The sequence below is a fragment of the Elgaria multicarinata genome, chromosome 7 (assembly GCF_023053635.1).
Source record: "Elgaria multicarinata webbii isolate HBS135686 ecotype San Diego chromosome 7, rElgMul1.1.pri, whole genome shotgun sequence".
Lineage (NCBI taxonomy): Eukaryota > Metazoa > Chordata > Lepidosauria > Squamata > Anguidae > Elgaria > Elgaria multicarinata.
This window is the reverse complement of record NC_086177.1, coordinates 114,652,751-114,666,220: the sequence shown is the minus strand read 5'-3', so window position 1 is coordinate 114,666,220 and position 13,470 is coordinate 114,652,751. Positions and strand designations below refer to the sequence as shown.

The following is a 13,470-nucleotide window of genomic DNA, read 5'->3' as shown; positions in this document are numbered from 1 at the left end:
TGGCTGGGACAGCAGCGCTCCCACTATTTGGCGACTTTTCTGTTTGTTTGTTTGCGTGACGCCTGGGCCACGCAGGTGACTCACTCTGGAAAGAGATCTGAGCATCCCTTGCGAAAGGGCCCTGTCTGCTGCCCCATCACCTCCTCTTCTTCCGCCCAGCCTGGGTTATGCAATAGCGGAGCACCCCCTTCTCCTCCAGACGGGATGTGGCTGGGTGAGCTCATAAGGGCGCTTGGGCAAGAGGCTGGAGCGCACCCATTTCCTCCCAGCCTGCCTGCCTGCCTGCTCCTCGTGGCCCTCCCGGCTCAAGCAAATTGCTGCCTCTCTCCTCCTCCTCCTCCTCCTCCTCCTCCTCCTCCTCCTCTTGCCAAGAGTTGCTGCCTCTCCGTCAAGGTGAGGCACCTGCGGAGCTGGACGGGTTCTGTGGAATGGTTAACCCGAGGCAATCTCACCCTGAGCCAATCATCGGAGGCAGCGCAGCGGAGCAGCCGAGAGACTAGGGCGCCGAGCCTCCTGCCCCGTCCTTTCTTGGCGGAGCCTCCCTCCCTCCCTGGCGGCATCAGCAGTGGCCCTCCTGGCCCCAGAAGGACCTCTCCCCTCGACGGCCTTGCCCTGGCCTGCCCAGCCATGCTGCTCACCTTGGCCCCCCTCCTGCTGCTCGGCCTGAGGCCCCTGCCTGGCGCGGGGCTGCTGCTGCTGCCGCCCAGCCTGGACCCCGCCGTGCAGGCGCTGTGGACTCTCCTGTCGCGGAGCGCCGAAGGCTCTCTGCCCCGGGGCGCCGTGGAGGACCTGTTAAATATCGCGGCGGCTCGTGTGCAGTGCCCAGCAGGGCCGTGTGGAAAGGTAACGAGGGCGCAGGCCGCCGGGCGCAATCTTCCCCGGCCTGGCGGCAGGCAGATGTGCCTGGGTCAAACTCCAGCGCTGGGGGCAAAGGGCTAAAGGGCGCCTGGCAGGAAGAGGCACTGCTGGCAGGCTGCAGTCACTTGGGGAGCGGGAAGCGGGCCTGAGGGTGGGGTGGGGGGCACCCAGGAGAGGGGCGCGAGACCACAGGGGGCCCCCGAAGCAGTGAGGGTGCGGGTGTGCCTGGGCCCGGCTGGAAAGGGCAGATGCGCCCGCTCTTCCAACCTTCCCAGAAAGGCGCCCTGCTCGCGGCTCCCGCTCCCCTGGTAAATCATTCTACCGGGATTTGCCTCTGGGGAGGGGGCGCTGGGTGAGAATTGCGGCCAGTGCAAGCGGCCATCCTTCCTGCCTCCTGCCCGGGGTCTGTAAAAGTGAACTCTCGGAGGGGTGTCTGGGAAGGTTTCCGTGTGGCCGTCTTGTTTCCAGTACTGACATGTAAGTCCATGCACCCACACCTGTGCGCACACCCCAATGTTAAGGCACCACCGCAGTGTGCAACCGGCCCTCTAATCCGCTGCCGAGGCTCGTTTTGAACGGGTAATAACAGGTTGTCAGGCAGTGAGGTTTTGCAACTACAACTTTAACGCAAGAGAACAAACAGCGCAGCTCTGAAATCGGCCGAGAGCGGGCGAAGGCAGAACGGACGAAGGCAGCTCACAGTAGTTGGAATCACTAAAGCAGCCTTCCTCAACCCGCGCCTTCCAGATGTGTTGGACTACAGCTCCCATTAGCCCCCGCTGGACCGCTGAGGCTGATGGGAGTTGCAGTCCAGCACATCTGGAAGGTGCACTAAAGACTTCAGGAGTGCGTGATGGTGTGTGTGTGTGGTCGTGGGGGAGGCCATGATCCCTGAGCGTGAGTCCTAGGGTGCTTCCAGACAAGGGTTTTATTGTGCAATTGCCCTGCCTCGTTCACAGAATTTAGCGGGGGGTCCAGATGATGTGACCTTTCATTTGTAGCCCTCCCATGTTTTCCCACCACTTTTCCCATCCTTTTCCTTCATCCGTTAAGGAGGAAAAGACAGGATAGCTGCACAGTGCTTTTTTGACTGGTGGCACTGGGGAGCCCCCCACGGTCTTGAAGCATCCTGGGGCCACTGGTTTCATGTTGGGAGGCTATGAATTTGCCATCCCATCCATCCCGCTGGGAAGGGCTCAACAGCCATTTAGACCACTGAAAACAGAGAGGTAAAAGCACAGTTCACTCCCTCCCCCAGGTCGCTGTCAGCGTTAGATTGTAGGTAAAGCTGTGGGGGGGACTAATCCACGCTGCTGGCTGAGTACAGAATGACTGGGGTGGAGGAGGAGCATTTATCCCAGATTAATAAACACGAAGTGACAAGAAATTGATTTTGGAGAGCTGACGTAATTTAGTGACAAAGGAGCCTATTAAATGCATATTTATTTATTCATTTTTGCAGTTATGGTGCTGTTTTTTGTTTTAAAATGCAAATAGCATTAGCTGAGTGTGTAGTGGGGAAGAGACTCTGATGATTCATGGTCTTGCGGAGATTTAACTCATTCCTGCCCCATCCCAGTCCAGAGGAAAACCCCTCTTCTGAAGCTAAGGGTGCCAGAAGGGGGATTTCCTTCTAAAGCAAATACTAGTATGACAAATTCTGGATCTAACTCAGTGTGTGCATCCAGGAAGAAGGAAACATTGAGCAAAATCTTGTTTTTAAAGATTTGCAATAAAGCCCTCTGGCCCTGATAGCTGACTCCCTGTTATTTGGGGTCTGCCAATCCTCCCAAGAGTGCTCCAGTGGGATTTCACTGTCAAAAGCAGCACCAGTTGAATTTCTACTTCCCATGCAGCTGTCAAAGGTGCAGATGCCCTATTGAAATTGCTCTATGGATAAGCCTGCTCATGCAAAGCTTGACCCTGGGGTGGCCAATTTCTGAACCAGCCCCTGTAGCTGAGCCTTTAACAGCAGCTTGATCTGCAGGAATGAATTATGCGACCCCCAACTCATTCCTGCGGACCTAGGTGCTGTTATAGACATGGCTACAGAGACTGGTTCATAAGATGCTGAATGTACCTGCTTTGAGGCCACCTGGAAGAAAGGAGGAGGGGACTGGGCTGGTTGGGTGAGGCCCCTGAGCCCCCCTTCCCTAGAGTGGCTGCCCCTCCCCGGATCCCTTCTGCATGAGAGAGAGAATGTAGAAGGGAAGGCACACATTATATTTTACTACTTACTTCCCAGAATACCAAAGGGTCAGATACTGGGGAGGAATTAGGGCGCAAGTCTAGAAAAACAGTGTGTTGGTTGCAAATAGTCATGCTTAGAATAGACCCATTAAAATCAATGAGTTAATTCCAACGTGCTTGTCCCATTATTTATTTATTTATTACATTTTTATACCGCCCGATAGCCGAAGCTCTCTGGGCGGTTCACAAAAATTAAAGCCATAATAAAACAACCAACAGGTTAAAAGCAAAAATACAAAATACAGTATAAAAAGCACAACCAGGATAAAACCACGCAGCAGAAATTGATATAAGATTAAAATACAGAATTAGAACAGTGAAATTTAAATTTAAGTTAAAATTAAGTGTTAAAATACTGAGAGAATAAAAAGGTCTTCAGCTGGCAATGGAAGGAGTACAGTGTAGGCGCCAGGCGGACCTCTCTGGGGAGCTCATTCCACAGCCGGGGTGCCACAGCGGAGAAGGCCCTCCTCCTATAAGCCACCTGCCTCACTTCCTTTGGCAGGGGCTTGCGGAGAAGGACCCTGTGGATGATTTTAAGGTCCGGGCAGGTACATATGGGAGGAGGCGTTCCCATTAACTTCAATGGGTCTTCTACCCTAAGCTTGAGAAGGTCTGGATCCAACCTAGTGTGTCTATCCAGGAAAGAGGAAATTTATTTATTTATTTATTTATTTATTTATTACATTTCTATACCGCCCAATAGCCGGAGCTCTCTGGGCGGTTCACAAAAATTAAAAACATTCAAAGTATAAATCTTGAGTGCCTTGCTCAGCCATACCCAAAATGTACCTCTGGCATCACCCGGCAAGTTAGGGACACCCCCCTCAACCTGGGCAAAGGGCTGGGAAATAAATGGAGAATGCTTGGGAGGCTCTTTAGCGTTTAATGAGGGTGTGGAAGAAGGCATCTTAAGTGCCCCTTTCCTCACCTCTGCAAGACCAGCTTCCCTTGTCCAAATACCTGCCGCTTGCCAACGCTAAAGGAGTGTGCGCATTTCTTCGTTACCTGGAAGAGCTTCTCCCCAACTCATTAGGCCTGATTTGTAAGAACTCTCAATGGTACTTCAAGCTCACCCAGGAATCTGGTCAATTATTAACAGTTCTTCCAGACCGTAAACAGACCGGGTTCCTCCCGGTTAGGAAGAAGCCCCTTTCTCTCCCGGTCCCATCCGATGATAAAGCTTCATCCCACATACCTGCTTCCCTGGGATTATCCCCGTAGCGCTAAGCTTTCGTGGTTGTTGTTGTTTTTGCTACCGGGCGACAGCGATCCTTTGCATACCAGGAAGTGAGTTTAAGTGGGGAAATGTAAAAAAAATCATTAAAAAATCAATGGATGTCCCAATTCAATTTAAATTTGGTATGCTTAAAGCTCTCCCTAATATCTATTACTGTGCCAATTTTGGTGTCTTTATCTTTAAAGCTTACGCAGATGTAATAATTTCTTTAAAATCCTGCTCCTGCGCCCCAGCGGCGGCTCGGAAGATACGCTCAAAAAGTAGGGGCTAAATACGGCGAATGTTTTTGCTTTATTGCACAATGAAGGCAGGATGCCTGGGAGTACTTCACAATCAAAGCAGATTATATGGTGGAAAACTTCTGAGTCCTTTGCATGCAATTCGCAGGGATTGCACAGTGTAACGCTGGTGTGATAAAGCTCACAGTATAGGCAAGCGTTTAGTCAAAGGGATTCTTAAAGTATTATGATTTGTCTTTTGGGAAACCACCGAAAAAGAATGAAAAGGAAAACCAAAGGGGGAAAAAGTGTCTTGGGGTAATGGAAATTGCCCGGGTAGTGAAGTCACTTGAAGACGATTTCTGAACTGTGGCAAAGAATAAACCACAAAGTAGCCTCCCAGTTTTAATTCAACAGCTTCTTTTATACTGAAGGGTATTAGATGGTTTTAAAGTATTAAGCCATTAAAAACACTTTAGAAAACCACAGTGGGAATGCAACCTGTCAACAAGATCTCCGCTGGGGCCACGGCTGCCAACTTTTTGGCTGATAAGGGCTTCTGTGCCTTTAATAACTGTATGACAGGCTGAAATGTGGCAGGTGACACTTCACTGCTTGTTCCACCACTTCGTCTCCCTCTCGGTGAGAACAGAATGCTGCCTGCTATGTTTCTGTCTGTCTTGGTTGCATCTCTCTGTTCAATCCCCATGAAAAGCTGCAGCCTTCCCAGTGAAAAAGGAAGATTTCACCCCTGAAAACTAACTAGCCAGCCAGCCAACCATGTCTTTTTGAACCTTTCATCCCATGCTGGGGGTCATGGAATTGCTCTGTCCCATGTTCTGCTGGGATCATAATTTCTCCCCCATGTTTAGCCTGCAAAAACAATGGACAGTTGTGTGTTTGATCACTGCGGCGGGCTGAGTTGAAAAGTTGAGCTTCACACTCTATTTGTGAGAGGCTGTCAGACCATGTGAATCATACCCTGAACCATCTGGGATAAGATGAAGCGTGCGTCTGGGCAGGCTCAGCCTACGTCAGTGTCTCAGCAGCGACAGCCCCCCCCCGGCCGTGTTCCTGGTTCCTGCATTTCCCACCCAGGATTTGTCTTCAGAACGTTCATTTGACTTTTGGCCTAGGTCCGGTCACAGACAGAAGTGCCTCTGACCATGTGCAAGCAATGCTGATTTTCATGGTTTTCACAACTGGTTCCCAAGCTCAGCTAAAAACTTTTCTTTTTTTTCTAAAGCTTTTAGAACTTGATTTTGATCTGACTTTTATACTGTTAGTTTTACTCTCCCCTGTGCCCGTTTGGTGCATTCTCTTCCCCTTCTTATTGTTTTATTATGATTCTATTAGAATGTGAGCCTAGGCGGCAGGGTTTTGCTATTTTATTGTTTTACTCTGTACAGCACCATGTACACGGATGGTGCTATATAAATAAATAAATAAATAAATAATAATAGAAGGGAACAAGGCATTCGTGTCAAATGGGACAGCTTCGGAGCGCAAATGAGCTCCTGCTACCTTTTCCTTTTAAGAAACTGACCACGGGTGTATTGACAGAGCTAGAGCTTTATCACACCAGCGTTATACTGTGCAATCACTGCAAATTGCATGCAAAGGACTCAGAAGTTTTCCACCTTAGAATCTGCTTTGATTGTGAAGTACTCCCAGGCATCCTGCCTTCATTGTGCAATAAAGCAAAAAAGATTCGCTGTATTTAGCCCCTACTTTTTGAGCGTATCTTCCGAGCCGCCGCTGGGGCGCAGGAGTAGGATTTTAAAGAAATGCTTACGTCTACGTTAGCTTTAAAGATAAAGACACCAAAATTGGCACAGTAATAAATATAGAACTGTCACTTGAGGCACAGGTGAACTCAGTGGCAAAGAGCACCTTTTATCAGCTTAGGTTGATATACCAACTACGCCCTTATCTGGACAGAGATAGCCTAGCTACAGTTATCCATGCTCTGATAACCTCTCGCTTGGATTACTGCAATGCGTTATACGTGGGGCTGCCTTTGAAAACGGTCCGGAAGCTTCAGCTGGTACAAAATAGGGCAGCAAGGTTATTAACAGGGACTGGCCGGCGAGATCACATTATGCCAGTCCTTTTCCAGCTTCATTGGCTGCCAGTCCAGGTCCGGGCCCGATTCAAAGTGCTGGTATTGACATTTAAAGCCCTAAACGGTTTGGGGCCAGGTTATCTGAAAGAACGCCTCCTCCCATATGTACCTGCCTGGACCTTAAGATCATCTACAGGGGTCCTTGTCCGTGAGCCCCTGCCAAAGGAAGTGAGGCAGGTGGCTACTAGGAGGAGGGCTTTCTCCGCTGTGGCACCCCGGTTGTGGAACGAGCTCCCCAGAGAGGTCCGCCTGGCGCCTACACTGTACTCCTTTCGTCGTCAGCTGAAGACCTTTTTATTCACTCAGTATTTTAACACTTAATTTTAACTTAAATTTAAATTTTACTGTTTTAACTCTGTATTTTAATCTTATATCAACTTTGCTGTGTGGTTTTATCCTGGTTGCGCTTTTTATACTGTATTTCGTAATTGTGTTTTTAACCTGTTGGGTGTTTTATTGTGGTTTTAATTTTTGTGAACCGCCCAGAGAGCTTCTGCTATTGGGCGGTATAAAAATGTAATAAATAAATAAATAAATAAATAAATAAATAAATAAATATTAGGGAGAGCTTTAAGCATACCAAATTTGAATTGAATTGGGTCATCTGTTGATTTTTTAATTATTTTTTAAATTCCCCCCCTTAAACTCACTTCTTGGTATGCAAAGGATCGCTGTCACCCGGTAGCAAAAACAACAACTGCAACAGTTTAGCTCTACGGGGATAATCCGAGGGAAGCAGGTACGTGGGATGAAGTTTAGACTGGGTTTAGGAATGGCCAGTGGCTAAACTCTCAGAGACTAGAGCTGTGGGCGGTTTGGGGGTGGACATTGTCAGGGCTGGCCAGCCACTCCTTTGTTAGGGAAATTTCTTGTTAATTGCCCAGGGTGGGTGGTTGATATTTTTCAGTGGGAGTGAATGGTTGGAAAATACCTGGAGATCTCTCTTGCCTGTTAGCCATCAGAGCTTTGAGAAGGAGGCACCCTCTCTCTCTCTCTCTCTCCCCCCCACCCCCAATAAAGGCAGCACTTGATTGTGGTGCCTGCATGAGGGAACAAAAGAAGCAGTTGGGGACAGATAGGACATGAAGGAAGGACAGTAAGAGTAATGTCAGAGTATGGATTGCTGTTGAATCCTGGATTGTTGTTACGTGTGAACCCTGCACTATGGCTTAACAATGGGTTGTTAACTAAGAGCAACCCAGAATCCAAAACCCAACAACAAAACATGGGTTCCCTTCTTGGGTTATTCATGGTTATCAACCCATAATTAAATCATAGTTCAAGGTTCACATGTAACAATAACCCACAATTCAACAACAACCCATGATTCAACCCATACTCTGGGTTGTCATTATGTGCAAACCAATACAGAGAGAGAGGGGTATTGGCTGAAGGCACTTTGTGATGCAGGGAAGCTTTCCGTAGGGTTCAGAAGTAGAGGATCTGTCATCCAGTAGAGATGCAAATGCTGTTTGCTTCCATTATGATCTGCTTGTATATCTGTAAATAAAATCAGTATTATCAAAATGTCCCGATCTCTAGTTCTCTCTCCAGTCAAGGAAGATCAATCCAAGTGGCGGAAACCTCGGAAATTCTCATTGCTCCGAAAAGTGGTGGGGCGAGTGAAACGCTGGTGTGGGCAGTGGGATTGAGTTTCCTTGGAGAGGAACTGTTTGAGCTGGTGTGACTGAGCCAGTGGGGAGGAAGGAACAGCATTGCCTCTGAGCTCAAACAAAGATGTTGCAAGAGCAAACGGAAAGCAGAGGGTGTGTAACTAACTACTGCATTGGTTGTAACGCGTAGTGATGCCCACGCTATGAATAGAACTTCTAGAAGTTGACAGGCTGGAAGATATAATGTTAGAATTGTTTTTTGCTGGGAAGCAAAGCCAAATGAAAGCTGAGGGTGTGATTTCAAGAGTTATGCTCTAGAACAGCCACTGAAACTCTGCCCAAAGAACTTGTGAAGTCTCATGCATTTTACTCAGAGCTTGGCCAGTGGGAAGTTCTTCTGCTGCAACCAGTTACCTAGGGAGGTTGTGGGCTCTTCTCCCACACTAGAGGCCTTCAAGAGGCAGCTGGACGACCACCTGTCAGGGATGCTTTAGGGTGGATTCCTGCACTGAGCAGGGGGTTGGACTCAATGGCCTTTTAGGCCCCTTCCAACTCTGCTATTCTATGATTCTATGATCAGGAAAAACTTCCCGTTAGAGCAGTACGACAATGGAACCAGTTACCTAGGGAGGTTGTGGGCTCTCCCACACTAGAGGCCTTCAAGAGGCAGCAGGACAACCCTCTGTCAGGGATGCTTTAGGGTGGATTCCTGCATTGAGCAGGGGGTTGGACTCGATGGCCTTGTAGGCCCCTTCCAACTCAGCGATTCTATGATTCTATGATTCTGCCCAAACCCCATAAATGAATGCAAATGGTGCAAGTGCATTTCTGGCACAACAGCCAGACACTTCAATCAGGCTTGCAAAGGAGAGCTTCTTGTAGAATCAGACCCTCATGATCAGTCCTCTTCCTTCTTGGGAACATGGGTAGAAGGGTGCCTGTTGCATCCATGGCCTCCTTGTGGATTCCTGGTTGACAGCTGGTTGTCCACTGAGTGAACAGAGTGCTGGACTACATGGGCCCTTGGTCTGATCCAGCATCAGGGCGCTTCTGAGGTTCTGAGATTCACTTCTGTCTCTAACGGCACCCCCAAATAAACCCACTGCCATCTCTGCAGGGCTGCCTTTAACTCCCCATCCACTCACCTGCATTTACCATCACAGTTCAGAAAGCTTTTCTCGCAGCTAGAAGGAAAAACACAAACCCCCCCCGTCGCCTCCCCGCCCCCCACTCGTGTATCCCAGAAGGTGTGTCACCTCCCCTTTGCTATGATCCACAGTCTGGGGAGGGGAGGGGGGGAATCAATGGAGCCATTATTTATTTATTTAGCAAGGCCTTTGCTTCTCCTTCACATCAAATGCATTCAAATACTCTGCCCCTTCCTTCCCATTTGATGTGTTTGCTTCCAGAAGAGGGGATGAAAGCAGCCTGTGTTTGGGGTTGTCCTAGTTACCATCCAGAAAGCTCAACGAGAGTCTTTCCTGGGGTGAGTGGGTGGGCAGAACGTTTAAAAAGAGAGAGAATGCAAGGGAAGGAGTGGGGGAGAGAGAGATAATGGTGGTACTTTCACCCAGCAACCACATTTAGTCTGATCACCAATGGTTCTTCCTGACTGTTAGAGCAGTACGACAATGGAATCAGTTACCTAGGGAGGTTGTGGGCTCTCCCACACTAGAGGCCTTCAAGAAGCAGCTGGACAACGCTCTGTCAGGGATGCTTTAGGGTGGATTCCTGCCTTGAGCAGGGGGTTGGACTCGATGACCTTGTAGGCCCCTTCCAACTCTGCTATTCTATGATTCTTTGATTCTACCCTCCAAATGAAATATAGAAGTTCAGAGGCAGCGCTACATCTTATTTCCAAACATGCATGCGGACTGCACATCTGCAGGGGCACCCAGGCACGCTAAGTTCCTGGATTTCCCCTCCTCCCCACCCCGCAAAAGCACCTCTGTTTTTCCAGGGTTCCCCGTTAATCCGTTGGTGCTCCTATTCCTGCTTAGCGCAGGCTGTGGGGGAGAGGAGAGCAATGTGTCCCAGCCTGCTCTGCCTGCTCTCCTTCCTCCTGTTTCGCAATGAGGAGACACGCAGGCACCTGTGACGACTCCGACTCTTTGACTTGGGCTGGATATACCAGCCTCCCCTGGGGTGCTCGTACACTACCCACCGCAGCATGAAGAGAGGTGTGTGCATACTCAGGAGGAAGGGATGACTCACAGAACTGAAAGAGAAAAGGCTGGCGATAACCAGACGCAAAGGAAGCGGGAAGGCGTCCTGTACCTTTAATGATGGTGCTGAAGAAGGAGTTTCGGCAGGTGTGACAGTGCTGCAGGGGAAAGAAAAGTTGCGCCTGCTGAAGTCAGGGTTGTTTGAAGATGGATTCCTGCATTGAGCAGGGGGTTGGACTTGATGGCCTTAGAGGCCCCTTCCAATTCTATGATTCTATGATTCTAAGTTGCAAGTGTTAAAGATGGTCCCATTTCCCACCATTGCTTAGGGAAGAGTTATTCCAGAGCATTACGGAAGGAGGTTTCTCAGGCTTCATTGGTATCAGAGCTGCTCGAGGGAAATATTAGGGAGAGGTCATAGGTATGTGTCAGCACATCTGTTTTGCATGCAGAAGATTCCAGATTCAACCTTCGACTTCTCCAGGTAGGGTTAGGAGAAAAATCTTGCCTGAAACACTGGAGAACTGCTGTTAGTCAGGGTCAATATTACTAGGCTAATTGGACCAATGGCTAGACTCGGTATAAAGCAGTTTCCTGTATTCCACAATGTCTAAGCATCCCCCAGATTGTAAGATGATTCTGTAGGGACTGCTTATGGATATGGCTTTCCTTAGCTGGAGCGTGTTCAGAGGAGGGCAACAAGGATGATCAGGAGTCTGGAAACAAAGGCCTATGATGAGAGACTGAAACAACTGGGCATGTTTGGCCTGGAGAAGAGAAGATTGAGGGGAGACAGGATAGCACTCTTCAAATACTTCAAAGGTTGTCACACACAGGAGGGCCAGGATCTCTTCTCGATCCTCCCAGAGTGCAGGACACGAAATAACGGGCTCAAGTTGCAGGAAGCCAGATTCCAGCTGGACATCAGGAAAAACTTCCTGACTGTTAGAGCAGCACGACAATGGAACCAGTGGCCTGGGGAGGTGGTGGGCTCTCCCACACTAGAGGCCTTCAAGAGGCAGCTGGACAACCATCTGTCAGGGATGCTTTAGGGTGGATTCCTGCATTGTGCAGGAGGTTGGACTCGATGGCCTTGTAGGCCCCTTCCAACTCTGCTATTCTATGATTCAGTGTGACCACAGTGCTATCAGATTCAATTTATAGATAAGTGGGAAATTGCCAAAGTAGTTCAGGACGGTCACCTTTGATTTCAAAAGAAGAAAGGTCTCTAAAATGAGGGGACTTGTAAAAAGGAAGTTCAAATGGAAGTCAAGTAGTTGAATCTCTCCAGAATGCTTGGATGTTACTCAGAAGCAGAACAGAAGCTCAGCTGCAATGTGTATAGCACAGATCAGGAAATGTACCACCAGGTCTAAAAGGTCACCAGCAATGGTTAATAAACAGTGCCATGGAAACTGTTAAAGAAAAAGGGCTTCAGAAAATGGAAGTCTTTCCCAAATGCAAAAACAATCACCGACTTATTTATTTATTTATTTATTACATTTCTATACCGCCCAATAGCTGAAGCTCTCTGGGCGGTTCACAAAAATTGCAAAAAAGAAATGCAAGCAGAGAAATGCAAATAAGACTTTTGAAGAGCATATCACTAATAACATTTAATTTGTTTATTTATTTATTTATTGCATTTTTATTCCGCCCAGTAGCCGAAGCTCCCTGGGCGGTTCACAATTTAAGGTCAGCAATTAAAGATATGCTTAAATACACCAGAAGCAGGAAACTGGATAGGGAGGTGGTTAAACTGTTGGATGACAAGGGAGTTGAAGGAATCCTAATGGAGGATAAGGAGATCGCAGAGATGCTGAATGAATTCTTTGCATCTGTCTTCACTGTGAAAGAAGGATTGCAGATAACCGCCTGAACTGACACCTGACAAGCCAGCATCCACTGTGTGAAACTGACAATGGCCAAAGAGGAAGGTTCAAACTAGACACGGCTTTAAATGTAACTTTGCATTTAAGATGTAGGTTTTTAGAAATGCAGGTAGCATCAATGGTGGGGGCGGATAACGGTCAAAACCACAGCAGACTGGGAAGGGGGATTTAATTGTTTCTTCTCCAGCTGCAGTTCTGAGAAGAATCATAGAATCATAGAGTTGGAAGGGGCCTACGAGGCCATCATAGTCCAACCCCCTACTCAATGCAGGAATCAATGTACATGGGGTTCCCTGGTAGTCGCCCTTCCAGAAACTGACCGGGCCTAGGCCCGCTTAGCTTCATCAAGGTTGCAACATCCCATGCCATCACACCATCCTTCCTGTGAAGCCGGCATGTGCAGGTGTATGAGGGGAATCCCACATTGGTGCTAATGGTAGATTTCCTTCTAATGCAAATATCACTTTCAGAGGGAGGTATCTTCCTCAGGACTTCAGCAGGAGAGGAAGGGCAATATTCTCTCCCTCCATCTGCACCTCAAAAGCAAAGACGCAGGGTCACCTTTCCTTTAACTCGAAATCGTTTTACTTAGCCTTTGAGACAAGTTGAGACTTGCCTATAGCACAAAGGCTCTGCTCACATGAAGAATGACTTGCATGTATGAAACATAGTGTTACAGACACAGGAAGCTGCCTTACACCAGCTCAGATAATCGGTCAAGATAGCATTGTTTACAGTGACTTGTGGCTCAGATGAGCGGTCACTATAGCATTGTTTACACCAACTTGTGGCACCTCCCAAGTCTCCCATCAGCTCCTATCTGATCCTTTTGGCTAGAGATACCAGAATGTGAACCTGGGGCTTTCCACACATGAATCATCTACTCTACCACTAAGCTGAAGCTTCTCAGATAAAGCTAATGGTCACCTTCCAACTTCCAGTAACGGAGGCCTTCAGCATTGTATGCAGGTTGGGGTGGTGATACACAAGTGGTATACCTTCTATCTATCTATCTATCTATCTATCTATCTATCTATCTATCTATCTATCTCTCTGTATCTGGCTTCAGAGCAGGATACGGAGTTGAGACCACTATGGTCACCTTAGCG

The 13,470-nt window shown here is 48.2% G+C and overlaps 1 protein-coding gene across 1 annotated transcript in view; it reads left to right on the top strand.

Moving 5' to 3' along the window:
- The first annotated feature begins 204 nt into the window (after window positions 1-204).
- SLC39A4 (solute carrier family 39 member 4) overlaps window positions 205-13,470 on the top strand; it is a 41,249-nt gene continuing 27,983 nt past the window's right edge. Inside the window, exons 1-2 of the mRNA XM_063131375.1 lie at window positions 205-214; window positions 626-843. Coding sequence (XP_062987445.1) covers window positions 205-214; window positions 626-843 — 228 coding nt within the window. The remainder of the gene's footprint in view (window positions 215-625; window positions 844-13,470) is intronic.